Source organism: Pseudophryne corroboree, chromosome 9, assembly GCF_028390025.1.
Source record: "Pseudophryne corroboree isolate aPseCor3 chromosome 9, aPseCor3.hap2, whole genome shotgun sequence".
NCBI classification, from domain to species: Eukaryota; Metazoa; Chordata; class Amphibia; order Anura; family Myobatrachidae; genus Pseudophryne; species Pseudophryne corroboree.
In genome coordinates, this window is record NC_086452.1 from 301072785 (window position 1) to 301087578 (window position 14794).

General features: G+C 43.3%; 1 protein-coding gene across 1 annotated transcript in view; it reads left to right on the forward strand.

Moving 5' to 3' along the window:
- Positions 1 to 13521, forward strand: part of RASD2 (RASD family member 2) — a 58542-nt gene extending 45021 nt beyond the window's left edge. Inside the window, exons 2-3 of the mRNA XM_063940408.1 lie at positions 8922 to 9201; positions 11110 to 13521. Of these exons, the coding sequence (XP_063796478.1) occupies positions 8931 to 9201; positions 11110 to 11639 (801 nt within the window). The 5' untranslated portion in view covers positions 8922 to 8930 and the 3' untranslated portion in view covers positions 11640 to 13521. The remainder of the gene's footprint in view (positions 1 to 8921; positions 9202 to 11109) is intronic.
- The last annotated feature ends 1273 nt before the right edge of the window (positions 13522 to 14794 follow it).

The window sequence follows — 14794 nt, forward strand, 5'->3', positions numbered from 1 at the left end:
ATTTGACATGCTCTGTACTATGACATTGGGCATCGGCCTTGGCAGACGACGTTGCTGGCATTTCATCGTCTCGGCCATGACTAGTGGCAGCAGCTTCAGCACGAGGTGGAAGTGGATCTTGATCTTTCCCTAATTTTGGAACCTCAACATTTTTGTTCTCCATATTTTAATAGGCACAACTAAAAGGCACCTCAGGTAAACAATGGAGATGGATACTAGTATACAATTATGGACTGCCTGCCGAGTGCAGACACAGAGGTAGCCACAGCCGTGAACTACCGTACTGTACTGTGTCTGCTGCTAATATAGACTGGCTGATAAAGAGATGTCTATGTAACTATGTATGTATAAAGAAGAAAGAAAAAAAAACCACGGTTAGGTGGTATACAATTATGGACGGACTGCCTGCCGAGTGCAGACACAGAGGTAGCCACAGCCGTGAACTACCGTACTGTACTGTGTCTGCTGCTAATAATATAGACTGGTTGATAAAGAGATGTCGTAGTAGTATGTATGTATAAAGAAGAAAGAAAAAAAAACCACGGTTAGGTGGTATACAATTATGGACGGACTGCCTGCCGTGTGCAGACACAGAGGTAGCCACAGCCGTGAACTACCGTACTGTACTGTGTCTGCTGCTAATATAGACTGGTTGATAAAGAGATGTCTATGTAACTATGTATGTATAAAGAAGAAAGAAAAAAAAACCACGGTTAGGTGGTATACAATTATGGACGGACTGCCTGCCGAGTGCAGACACAGAGGTAGCCACAGCCGTGAACTACCGTACTGTACTGTGTCTGCTGCTAATATAGACTGGTTGATAAAGAGATGTCTATGTAACTATGTATGTATAAAGAAGAAAGAAAAAAAAACCACGGTTAGGTGGTATACAATTATGGACGGACTGCCTGCCGAGTGCAGACACAGAGGTAGCCACAGCCGTGAACTACCGTACTGTACTGTGTCTGCTGCTAATATAGACTGGTTGATAAAGAGATGTCGTAGTAGTATGTATGTATAAAGAAGAAAAAAAAACCACGGTTAGGTGGTATACAATTATGGACGGACTGCCTGCCGAGTGCAGACACAGAGGTAGCCACAGCCGTGAACTACCGTACTGTGTCTGCTGCGACTGGATGATAAATGATCTAAAAAATATATATATATCACTACTGCAGCCGGACAGGTATATATTATATATTATATAATGACGGACCTGCTGGACACTGTCTGTCAGCAGAATGAGTTTTATTTTTATAGAATAAAAAAAACAACAACACACAAGTGAAGTCACACGACGAGTGTTTAACTTTTTCAGGCAATCACAATATAAGTATACTACTAACTATACTGGTGGTCAGTGTGGTCAGGTCACTGGTCAGTCACACTGGCAGTGGCACTCCTGCAGCAAAAGTGTGCACTGTTTAATTTTAATATAATATTATGTACTCCTGGCTCCTGCTATAACCTATAACTGGCACTGCAGTGCTCCCCAGTCTCCCCCACAATTATAAGCTGTGTGAGCTGAGCAGTCAGACAGATATATAATATATATAGATGATGCAGCACACTGGGCTGAGCCTGAGCAGTGCACACAGATATGGTATGTGACTGAGTCACTGTGTGTATCGCTTTTTTCAGGCAGAGAACGGATATATTAAATAAACTGCACTGTCTGGTGGTCACTCACTATATAATATTATGTACTCCTGGCTCCTGCTATAACCTATAACTGGCACTGCAGTGCTCCCCAGTCTCCCCCACAATTATAAGCTGTGTGAGCTGAGCAGTCAGACAGATATATAATATATATAGATGATGCAGCACACTGGGCTGAGCCTGAGCAGTGCACACAGATATGGTATGTGACCGAGTCACTGTGTGTATCGCTTTTTTCAGGCAGAGAACGGATATATTAAATAAACTGCACTGTCTGGTGGTCACTCACTAGTAAACTCTCTGCACTCTCTACACTTCTACAGTACTCCTCCTAGTCCTAAGCTCCAGTAAATCTCTCTCTCTTATAATCTTAATGGAGAGGACGCCAGCCACGTCCTCTCCCTATCAATCTCAATGCACGTGTGAAAATGGCGGCGACGCGCGGCTCCTTATATAGAATCCGAGTCTCGCGATAGAATCCGAGCCTCGCGAGAATCCGACAGCGTCATGATGACGTTCGGGCGCGCTCGGGTTAACCGAGCAAGGCGGGAAGATCCGAGTCGCTCGGATCCGTGTAAAAAAAGCTGAAGTTCGGGCGGGTTCGGATTCCGAGGAACCGAACCCGCTCATCTCTATGTAAAAGCCTGCGAAAAGTCACAGGTTCAGGAGTCTGTGTGAGAATACCCTGATTTTTAAAGTGGCAATCAAAAACAAGGTTGGTTTTGCCTTGTAAATGATTGCCACTTTAAAAATACGGTCATTCTCCCGGCCACCTCTTTCAAATCTGTGTGCCTCTTTTGCAAATATATAAATATAAGGTATGTATGTTTGTGTGTGTATATATACTATATGGATTAGTATGCTATATATGGTTGTATACTACACGTAACAGCAGGCCGTAACTAGGTGTGTGGAGGGGGCACTGCACATAATGCTGCAGGGCAGGCGGCACTGTTGGCGGCACTGTCAATCATCTGTTTTTATTCCTTTCACTTGCAGCTTTCCCGCTCTTTGAAGCCCAGCATCTCCTGACCCCTGACCACTGCTGTCTCCTACCCTGACCCCTTCTGTTGCTAATACCTATACAACATTCATGAACTCAACTTGAGATTTCTTTGTTATTCAGTCACACTGTCCTTTATCACATTTCAAAATGCTGACATACCCGGGATTTGAAACCATTGCATGTGGCATTGCAGTCAGACAATCTATTCTAGAGAATTATATTTGAACTTTTACCTTGTACTTTGTGAAAAAAGGCTGAGCAGATCTATGTAGCGTGTGGCTGTAAACTACATAGATCTGCTCAATTGCAATTCAGATTTTTTTTTTTTACAAAGTACCAGTAGCTTCATAGAGAGTTTTCATAGTTTTTTTATGCAGGATCAAATAGCTCAATGAGTAGGGTGTTTTTATTTATTAGAATTCAACAGGTTATAGGTTTGAATCCTGGGTATGGCAGTATATTGAAATGTGGTATTTAATAAAGAGGATTGTAACTGAATAACAACGATCTCTCATGTTAAGCGCATGAATGTGGTATTAAAGGCGATTTGTGTACAAATCCATTTTCTCGCAGTGGTCTATAAGGGTGGTCTTCACTTTGCCGGCGGTCGGGCTCCCGACGACCAGCATACGGCGCCGGAATCCCGACCACCGGCATACCGACAGTTCTTCTCCCTCTTGGGGGGCCACGACGCCCCTGGAGGGAGAATAGATAGTGTGGCGCGCAGCGTGGCGAGCACAGCGAGCCCGCAAGGGGCTCATTTGCGCTCGCCCAGCTGTTGGTATGCCAGCAGTTGGGATTCCGGCGCCGGTATGCTGGTTTGCGGGAGCCCGACCGCCGGCAAACACATACTACACCCGTCTATAAATGTGTGTATTATTTATATACAGTATATCTAAACATATAGCTTTCTTTGAGATCAATCTTGGCCTCCCCCCTTCCCCACATGGCATGTGCCTTATGTCCCTATTGAAATAAAGGGGGGGGGGGGTGCACCAATGCTCTCTCTGGTAGAGGGCACCAAAAAGTCTAATTACAGCTCTGCATAACAGCACCGTACCTATGATAGATTAGGTGTAACTCCAGCAGCTTTATAATCCTTGCTGCAAACTGGGGTGGAGGGGTATTGGAATGACTGTGTTGGTGGGGGCTGCTTCCTCTTTGTTGTCCCCAGGCTGAAAGCAGGGCTGTTTCCTGACAATTTGGCTCCCACTGCGAGCATTAAAAGAATGCGCCCCCATAGACATTTAAAATGCACCCCCCCATAGACAAAACCCCCCCACTTATTTTACGAACGCCTTTGGTGGGCTCCCTCCCGGTGAGTGGGCATGGATCCGCTAAAATGGGCATGGCTATGCCAGCACTTCTGTCCTGCTCCCTCCTCCACCCATTCATATTACTCTGTTGGGGGGAGGGGCATGGAGTTTTGAGAAATGACCGCGCCAACCGTGTCATTCCACAAAACTCCACCCCCGAGTGGAGTACTATGAAGAGGGAGGAGGTGGGAGCAGAAAAGGATCCACAGAGTACAGCGGCAGGCACCCGTGTGATCGCACGGCTTGCCCTCGGCTAGAAATGGCACTGGCTGTAAGTTGCCAGCCAGTGCCTTGCTGCACTACATGGCCAGCCGGTATCTCCGTGTTGCTGGAACGGTCCGGCACTGGCTTTGACACATTGGAAAAAGGCAGACAATTTATTGTGTCATGAACACTCGGGGGCATCAACAAACAGGAAGTGGTTTGTCGACAGACAATACAGTATGTCGACAAACTATATGTGGATGAAAGAATGCTATCGGCATCCTGCTGACACTGTTGTAATGATATTTAAAACATTTTAAACGTGTCGGCATTATAATTTTAAACATGAAGCATCAGAATTTAAATTTAGAATCCCGATATGGCCCTGGTCGGACTGGCACACTGGGTTACAGAGGAAACCCCTGATGGTCCCCACTGCCTGAAGACCCACCACCTGGGATCAGGTAACGGACTGTGCTTTTGAAATATACATTATACATGTGTTACATTATAATATACAGGGCTATGGTGTACTTTCTACAGTGCATTCCTGCTACTAATCTGGTACATTTTCATGCATGGACTAACAGTATTTACTATATCTATTAATCAAGGGGCCCAGAAAATATATTCTCTAATGGTTATCCAAGTCGATATGGTGGCTAGGTGCATAGACCCCTAACAGTGCATTCACTTGGTGTGCCCTTCATGACCCAGTCCAACACTGGACATAGTTAACGTTGGTGGTGGTTATTACCTAGGGGCTGCAGTAAAATATGCCGCCTCCAGTGAGCCATTTGCAGTCCGTGTGCACTGGCTTGTGTGGCAGTGACTTCTTATGGAAAGCACTGTCTGCTAAACACACGGGGTCTGACAGTTTTCTACGTGATTAATAGAGAGCGTGTTTCCAGTGGGAAGCCACTGCCCTGTGCAGCACCTGGTGCAGTCCCTAGACGCTGGGTTTGTGCACATGCACCACTTTTGACTCCTACCATATCCATTGTATATACGGATGGACCTGGCAGGTGGTGAGACAAAGGCACTGTGTGCTGCAGTCCAGGACCGGAAAGCAATACGGCGGGCAGCCCCCTCCTTAATAAGGATGGGAGCCGCCACTGGTTAACATTCATTAAATAACATTACAGCTGTGTCTGCATGATGCCATCAGAATTGTTCTGTCCATATATAGTTAGTCAACATATTGTCTATTGTAAAGCATGTTCAGAAACTGCCCCCCTTTTTACACATTAATTCTGACATCTAATAGAGTGGAGTTATAATTGCACATTTGTACTCTTGGCACCCTGATGGTGGCAATACATTAGGATGACTAGCATCCTTACGATTTCCCCTGCAGCTCTCCAGGCAGCTCCAGGAGTATGATAGATCATTAGGTCAGGAAAAGTACCTAACACTCTATCGTACGACTTGTGAATCACCGCTACCCAGATCACCTGATCTTATGTGCAGCACATAAGTTCAGAGGATCCGGCAGACGATCTGCAGTACCGCGCATCAGATTGTCATCCTTAGTGAAGTGCAAATGATTTGCACTTTCACTAACAATATATCAATCTGATAATTTATACAGTATCAATATCGGGCGCGTCGGCTCTATGGTCTTTCAGGTGTGAAGGGGGCTTTACCCTTACATTCTAAGCAGGAGAGTTGTAGCTATACTTAAAGGTATAACAATTTCAATTGTGTTCCAAACTGGGTGGTTTTCCCCCAGAATTGTGACGTTTTCCAGAAAGTACCATATACTCTATACTTAGATTATAAAGTAATCCAATTTATTTTCTGAAAATGTAAAGTTCACGGAAAAAAACAGCTATGACTTCAGCTAGCACTGCCCAGCAGACATAATAATATCAAAGTCAGCATGTGATAAGGGCCCGATTCAGTCCTGATCATTGCTGTGTGTTTTCGCACAGCAGCCGATCAGTTAATAACTGCGGATACGTATGCACCGTAATGTGCACACGTGTCGGCAAGCAACAACAGGCATCGCCGGTCAGCGACTGGCTGGTGCGAAAATTCTAATCTCACAGCCATTTGCATGCTGATTGACAGGAGGAAGCCCTTTGTGGGTGGTAACTGACCATTTTCTGGGAGTGTCATGGAAAATGCAGGCGTGCCCAAGCATTTTCAGGGAGGGTGTGTGACATCAGCTCTAGCCCCAATCAGCCTGTTCTAAACGCACTGTAGGAGTAAGCCCAGGGCTTCACAGAGACTGCACACACAAGGCAAATCATTCAATTCTGAGTGAGCTGCGAACGGATTTGCAGCTGTCCGCTGACTGAGGGTTTTTTAGCAGCTCGGCGAACACATGCGATCGCACACTTGCACGAGAATATACACCCCCCTTTGGGTGGCGACAATCTGATCACAGGACTACAATTTTAGCAGCCTAGTGATCAGGTCTGAATAATCTCCTAAACCCGAAAGTGCCAAGAGAGACTTAGCACAGAGGTAAAATCTATTTATTTATTATAGCAGACTGGTTAAAATACCTGTCAAAGACATGTATTATAAAATCTATAGTTACAGTATGAGACCACCTAACCACAGACAGCACAGTGGTAGAATGGTTAGCATGGCCACCCCACAGCACTGAAACCCTGAGTTCATTCCTAACCAGAATTCTATCTGTGTGGGGTTTGTATGTCTTCCTAAGTTTTATCATGAGTTTCCTCCCACATTATTTAAATGACATAAACTTGTTGATATTAGGAGTTAGTTGTATAACATGGTAGCAAATATTAAATTTAATGAAATATTCATAAGTGTTCATTGTCATCCCATACCTTATAATATATACCATCAGAGCAATAATTACCAAGAATATTTGGCACCATCAAAAAGCCTTGTTAGAGACAATTAGGGAAATTTACTAAGCTCCCGATTTTGACCGAGATGGTGTTTTTTCTTCAAAGTGTCATCTCGAGAATTTACTAAACTAAATCACGGCAGCGATGAGGGCATTCATATTTTTTTGGAACTCAAAGAAAAAAATTACGAATGAATACACCATCGGTCAAATACGCCTGTAATTTGGTAGAACTCGGTAATTTACTAAAAAGTGTAATTCACAAACACCACCGGCAATAGCCAAACACTGGCGTAAAAAAATACAAATCGTAAAAAAGTGCTAAAATAAAACAGACCTGCTTTTTTTTACCGTGTTCTGATAGGCATGCACGGATCCATGGGATCCGTGCATGTTTATCAGTGGGAAGGGGTGGGAAAGTGTTAAATTTGTTGAAAAAAAATGCGTAGGGTCCCCCCTCCTAAGCAAAACCAGCCTCGGGCTCTTTGAGCCGGTCCTGGTTGAAAAAATATGGGGGAAAAAATGACAGGGCTTCCCCCATATTTAATCAACCAGCACCGGGCTCTGCGCCTGGTCCTGGTTCCAAAAATACGGGGGACAAAAAGCGTAGGGGTCCCCCGTATTTCTGAAACCAGCACCGGGCTCCATTAGCCAGGTACATAATGCCACAGCCGTGGGACACTTTTATATTGGTCCCTGCGGCCCTGGCATTACATACCCAACTAGTCACCCCTGGCCGGGGTACCCTGGAGGAGTGGGAACCCCTTAAATCAAGGGGTCCCCCCCTCCAGCCACCCAAGGGCCAGGGGTGAAGCCCGAGGCTGTCCCCCCCATCCAAGGGCAGCGGATGGGGGGCTGATAGCCTTTTTGTCAAAATGTGAATATTGTTTTTAGTAGCAGTACTACAAGTCCCAGAAAGCCTCCCCGCAAGCTGGTACTTGGAGAACCACAAGTACCAGCATGCGGAGGAAAACCGGGCCCGCTGGTACCTGTAGTACTACTACTAAAAAAATACCCCAATAAAAACAGGAGACACACACCTTGAAAGTAAACGTTTATTACATACATCCACACCTCCAAACATACATACTTACCTATGTTCACATGAGGGTTCTCCATGTAGAATCCATGGGGTACCTGTGGGAAAAATTTTACTCACATAATCCAGTGTAGATTGGTCCTCTTCTGTTCTTTTTGTAATCCACATACTTTGCAAAATAAAAAAATGGACAATGTTTTATTTTTTACGAAAGGTGCACAATGAAGCCCAGCACGGATCTCACAGATCCGGCCGAGATTCATTGTGTTAGAGTCGGCAGTGTTTTACAATTCACTCCCGTAAAACACTGCCAAAAAATACGAATGACATCGACATCGGTAAATACGAAAATGCAGAATACGACAGCTTAGTAAATTAGTCGTAATAAATTCAAAAAGTTGCAAATTTACACTTTCGATGTCATTCGTGTTTGAACTTTAACCTCATTCGGAAAAATACAAATTTTAGTAAATTTACCCCATTGCATGTTATCATGGGATGTGAACACATCACAAGCGGTCGGGATCCTGCCAGTCAGTATACCGACGCCTTAATCCCGACCGATATAAAGACTGACACCCATAGAGTGGGGATTTTTGTTGTTTTGATTATGATTATTATGCGATAATCCATCATTTTGCAGCAGTAGCTGATGGACTAAATAATAATATGAAGAATATGAACGTTTTCCACTGGAAATTAGATTTTTTTTTTTTTTTACAATTGTACCACCAAGGTAGAGAACTGCATTTTCTTAACTAACTGCTTAGTGTTTTTAAAAAGTATAGATTTTAGATAAAAATGATTGTATAATAATGGATGCATTGTATAACTCTGGTCTGTTATGATTTTTCTGTGTCACAGCTTAAAGCCATGATGAAGACAGTATCTAGTGGAAGCTGTACACTTAGTGTACCTGCCAAGAATTCCTATCGTATGGTAGTCCTTGGGGCATCAAGGGTTGGAAAAAGTTCTATTGTTTCACGATTCTTGAATGGACGATTTGAAGATCAGTACACTCCAACCATTGAGGATTTTCACCGCAAGCTATATAATATCAGAGGAGATATGTACCAGCTAGACATTTTAGATACATCTGGGAATCATCCCTTTCCGGCTATGAGAAGGCTCTCCATACTGACAGGTAAGAAGGTAGAACATGCACTAATAGTTTAAATGTATCTCATATTACTAAGGGTGTGTACACATGGTGAGATTCGGGCTATGCCCGATTCTCACCATGCGACAGTGGCCGGGTCGGCACTTAGCCAGTATCGCAAGCACATAATGAGTGTGCTTGCGATACTTGCTAAGTGCGATTTTGGCTAAGTCCCGATTTTGACTATCTCTTCTATAGAGATAGCCAAAATTGACTTGCCTGCACAGTCTATTTTTTCTTTCGATGCCGACCGCGCGGGACCGCGCATCGGCATCGAATCGGGATCGCAAGGTGACTGTCACCTTGCGATCTGCACTAACTTTTCTTCCGATTCTGACTATATAGTCAGAATCGGAAGAAAAAATCTCACTGTGTGTACACACCCTTACAGAAGAATCCGATCCAGCAATTTTTAGAGATCTTAGCACATAGGATGTTTCTCAAGGGCAACCATAGCATCATTGGATAGTTATAACAACAACAGATAAAGTGCCTAATGCAGACCTGATCCCTGTGCTGCAAATTACACTGTCCTGCGATCAGATAGTCGCCGCCCTGGGGGAGTGAGAATTTGCCCTGTGCAAGTGTGCGATTGCATGTGTACGCTGTGCGAAACTTCCCCTCAGTCAGCGGACAGCTGCAAAACCATTTGAATCACACTGACCAGCAAATGTTTTTCCCATTCTGTGCAGTCTGTGCGTAGCTCAATACTTACTCCTCCAGTGTGAACAAATCAGGCTGATCGGGGCCAGAGCTGACACACTCTCCCTGAAAACGCTTGGGAATGCCTGCATTTTTCCAGACACTCCTAGAAAACGGACAGTTACCACCCACAAATGTCCTCTTCCTGTCAATCACCTTGTGAACGGCCGTGCGTTCGAAATTGACGCACCATCCTGTCGCTGTTTGGCAAAGTGCCTGCGCATTGTGGGGCATACGCATGCACAGTAGTTCGATAATCGGCCACTGTGCAAAAACGCACAACAGCGATCAGTTCTGAATCGGACCCTATAAACAATAGGTTACAAACTCAAGACTCAGGAACAGAACAGACCTTGGTGGGGATTCTGTTGTTTAGCCAGAATCTCCTTCTCCATTCTGTAATCTCACTCCTTTGCATGAGTGGTCAAGTGGAGATGAGTTAGTTAGAGAAATTGCTGAGTCCTTTCCATTCATCAGGGCAAAACAGTAAGGGAGAAGGCAAAAAACCTTCTAAACAAGAAGAAAACAGGCGCTTTCTATATAGTCGCTGCACCAAGCAGCTGCTGAAATGACAGGAGCGTAACTCCTGAGAAATACAAGAAATATGGAAATTAGCAGCGCTAGAATGAAGTGATTGGATAGATATAATAATAATAATAATATATCAATTTATTGTGTTAGGAATACTTTTTAAAAAACATTGAAAGAACAATTAAAACAATTATAAGACAATTTTCTCCTCATGTGTCAGGTAAGATAGAATAAATACACCTTTTTCAGTTCTCATATAAATCTGTTTGGAGTTAGACCAATCGGTGTCTGTTCCTATTTTTGTACTTTTATACCCAGGAAAGTCCACTAGTCCCAATGAGGATATAGATATTGTCAGCACAATTCGGCAGTTGAATAGTTACCGTTCACCGTGATTAGGCGTCAATCCAATTCCCCATGAAGGGTGAGAGGTGGCATTGTAGAGGCTTGTAAATGTCAGCAATGGCACCCAAACTCACACCCCTCGCAACTGCTTTTAGTCTGACTCGAGTTTTGTTCAAGCAGAAATCCACAAGCTGGTGGTACCGTAAGTGTGGCATGGCATACACTTACTCGCACCCACGAACAGGATTGACCCCAAAGTGTTATTTGCTAATCATGGAAACAGCATATTAATGGTTACATGTTTTTGTCCTACAGGTGATGTGTTCATACTTGTCTTCAGCATTGATAGCAGAGACTCATTTGATGAAGTGAAGAGACTAAGAAAGCAGATCCTAGAAGTAAAGTCGTGTGTCAAGAATAAAACAAAAGAAATCGGAGAATTTCCCATGATGATCTGCGGAAACAAAAGTGATTATGGGGAGCACCACCGCAAGGTCCGAGCGGAAGAAGCGGAGCGCCTTACCTCCAGTGATGAAAACTGTGCTTACTTTGAAATCTCTGCAAAGAAAAATTTAAATGTGGACAAAATGTTCCAAATTCTTTTCAGTATGGCCAAGCTCCCCAATGAAATGAGTCCAGCTCTGCATCGGAAAATTTCTATGCAGTATGGAGATGCCTTTCAACAGAAGTCTTTTAGACTAAGACGGCTCAAGGAAATGGATGCCTTTGGCATGGTCTCACCTTCGGCTAGACGTCCCAGTGTCAACAGTGATCTTAAATACATTAAGGCAAAAGTACTTGGAGAAGGGCGGGGGCGTGAAAGAGAAAAATGCAATATCCAGTAAGGAATTTTGTAGGCATGGGGCCTCTCAAGTGCCTTTGGGCTTGATACTGTAGAATCCATGAGATGCCAGATCAAAGGCTCATATTCTGCTCTATGTTGGAAAATCTCTCTATTGGAAGGTTTTGTATCAAATTACTCAGGCTTGATGGCTATGTCTTTGAGAGCTTAGATCTTTGGGGCGGTATATAATTGTGAACAGAAAAATACTATGTATGCTGTATAATACAAAGAACACAATTATATCAATCTAAATGTTCAACTGCTGTCCAGACACTCCTAGAAAACGGACAGTTACCACCCACAAATGTCTTCTTCTTGTCAATCACCTTGCGAACAGCCGTGCGATTGAAATTGACCCACCATCCTGTCGCTGTTTGGCAAAGTGCCTGCGCATTGTGGGGCATACGCATGCACAGTAGTTCGATAATCGCCCAGTGTGCAAAAACGCACAACAGCGATCAGTTCTGAATCGGACCCTATGAACAATAGGTTACAAACTCAAGACTCAGGAACAGAACAGACCGTGGTGGGGATTCTGTTGTTTAGCCAGAATCTCCTTCTCCATTCTGTAATCTCACTCCTTTGCATGAGTGGTCAAGTGGAGATGAGTAAGTTAAAGAAATTGCTGAGTCCTTTCCATTCATCAGGGCAAAACAGTAAGGGAGAAGCCCTATTATAAATCTGTAATATGCTATTGCTGGGTGCAAAACAAACTGACTGTTTTCAGCCATGTTCACAGAGTTGGACAACTTGTGTTATTCCAGAATTCTCAGTAGTGAGTATGTCTCAGGCATGTATATACTCATAAAGTGTTCAGTATGATTTACCGATGGTCGGGATGCTGACTGTCAGTATACCGACAACGGCATCCCGGCTGTCAGTATGCCAGCAGCGGGGCAAGCAGAAAGAGTTCCCTTGCAGGCTTACTGTGCTTTCCACGCTGCGGGCTTGGTGGCTTGCTGCACTCACCACAGATTCTATTCCCATTATATCAATCACAATTATATCAATCTAAATGTTCAACTGCTGTAACATAAGAGTATAGAAATTGCCAAATTTGATAACTAAAGGAAAAAATGGTCCATTTTTGGTCTTTTTGTGCCATCTTTTTCGTTATATAATAATGAATGATTAGTAATTATAATTTGTCAAAAGATTGTGTCACTTCTGTTAAGCTGGAAAATAACTTCCAGTGTATTATAACTAATGCACCCACTTTATTTTGTTTGTAAGTTTCAAAGGTTTGTTCCAATGGAAAAATATTCAATTAACGGATAATACTAAGAACATATAGCACATTATTAGATTCTCTTCTGTGGGAAATTGACATGTCCTTCATTACTTTATTTGATTTAAAATGTTTTGGTATTTTCTGTCCAAATATTTATGATTAACTGTATGTTGCTAGTAAGTGAATGTGTATATAATTTATCGAGTATCATGTCAGTGTCAAAGATGGTGGGAAAAAATCTCACAAAATGATTTTGATATGTGTTATGTAATTTATGCTTATTTGGTTTTAAGCAGCTGTCTACTATCTTGCATTGTACAGTTTATTTTATCTGAACCATTACCTGCTGTAGTAAGATGTTTTCAGATTATTTTGTAGCATAAACTATTTACATAATTGTGGGGCAGGGTGCACCACCCATTTCATTGAGCAATCATTATCAGTAGGCTATCACTTACATTCTTATAACGTTTTGATTAACTTTTAAAGTCTTGCTATGTAAAAAAAGTTGTTAAACATTTGCACGATTTTGACTCAGTTTAATGGTGAAATCTATGATTCAGAAGCAGCAAATGTTCTTGACATTACACGTTTGGGAATTGAATGCTAAAAATACACTGTAGCATCCTCTGATAATAAAAACATAAATTTAGATTGGTTTTGTCTCAGTGTATAGAATGTATTTGGTCTTCCAGCAAATATTAGAACTAACATATTGTATACCATGGTGAATTCTAAATTCCTCAATTCAGATAGTGGATTTTGCATAGTTATATCTAGAGATGAGCAGGTTCAGTTCCCCAGGAACCGACCCCCCCCCCCCCCCCCTCTTCACACACCCCGAACTTCCTGATCCAAGCCAGGATCCGAGTGCGGCTCAGAACTTCCCGCCTTACTCCTTACTTGGATCCTAAAGCGAAGCCGAACATCATCTTCCCACTGTCAAATTCTCACGGATTTTGGATTCCATATAAGTCCCCATGCATCAGCGCCATCTTCACTCATTGGAGAGTGTACTGGATGGACGTGCCCGTCTCATTACTGGGTGGCGTGGTCTAGTGTGTGGTAGGTGTAGGTGCCCTGTGTGCGGTAAGTGAAAAAAGGGTGCTGTCTGTCAGCTGTATCTGAAAAAACAGGTGCTCTCTCTGTCAGCGGTATCTGAAAAAGGGGTGATCTCTGTCTGAGGTATCTGAAAAAGGGGTGCTCTCTCTGCTTATCTGAAAAAAGAGGTGCTCTCTCTGTCTGCTGTATCTGAAAAGGGGTGATCTCTCTGTTTATCTGAAAAAAGGGGTGCTCTCTCTGCTGTATCTCAAAAAGGGGTGCTCTCTGTCTGCTATATCTGTAAAAGCGGTGCTCTCTCTGTCTAGTGATGATTACTGCAGGAGTAGTACCTGCGCTCACCTCCTAGTGTTAGTAAGGATATATGTGACAAACAAGCATTGTGTATATCTATGCTTTTTATTGAGACACAGTGCTCTGGCATTAAGGGTATAATGCATTCAAATAGCAAATGATACAATAACAGTGATTCTTAGCACACAGGTGATGGATCACAATTAGGATCAAAGTCCAGATGCTGATGACACAGACTGTGAAATATAGTAGGAACTTGTAGCTGAAAGTTAGTACATAACAGTCATGATCAAATAGGTTCCAAATGCTGGTTCCAGTAAAAGTGGTGCATTCCTTTGTTGCACAATGGTGCTGTGATACAGTAGATGTAAGGATCTGTTCTAGAGAGTCGGCATCTCGACCCTCCAGGTACAGTACTCACCCCAACGGTGTACGATGGTGCTGCTCCCGGCACTGGTGTCTACCTCCAAGGTTCCAGCTAATGGTGTTATCCATTTAGTTGCTGCGCCTCTGTACCATCTGTCCCTCCTTGCTGTCCTCTCTAGGATCCCTGCTTCTACAGTGTGTATGGC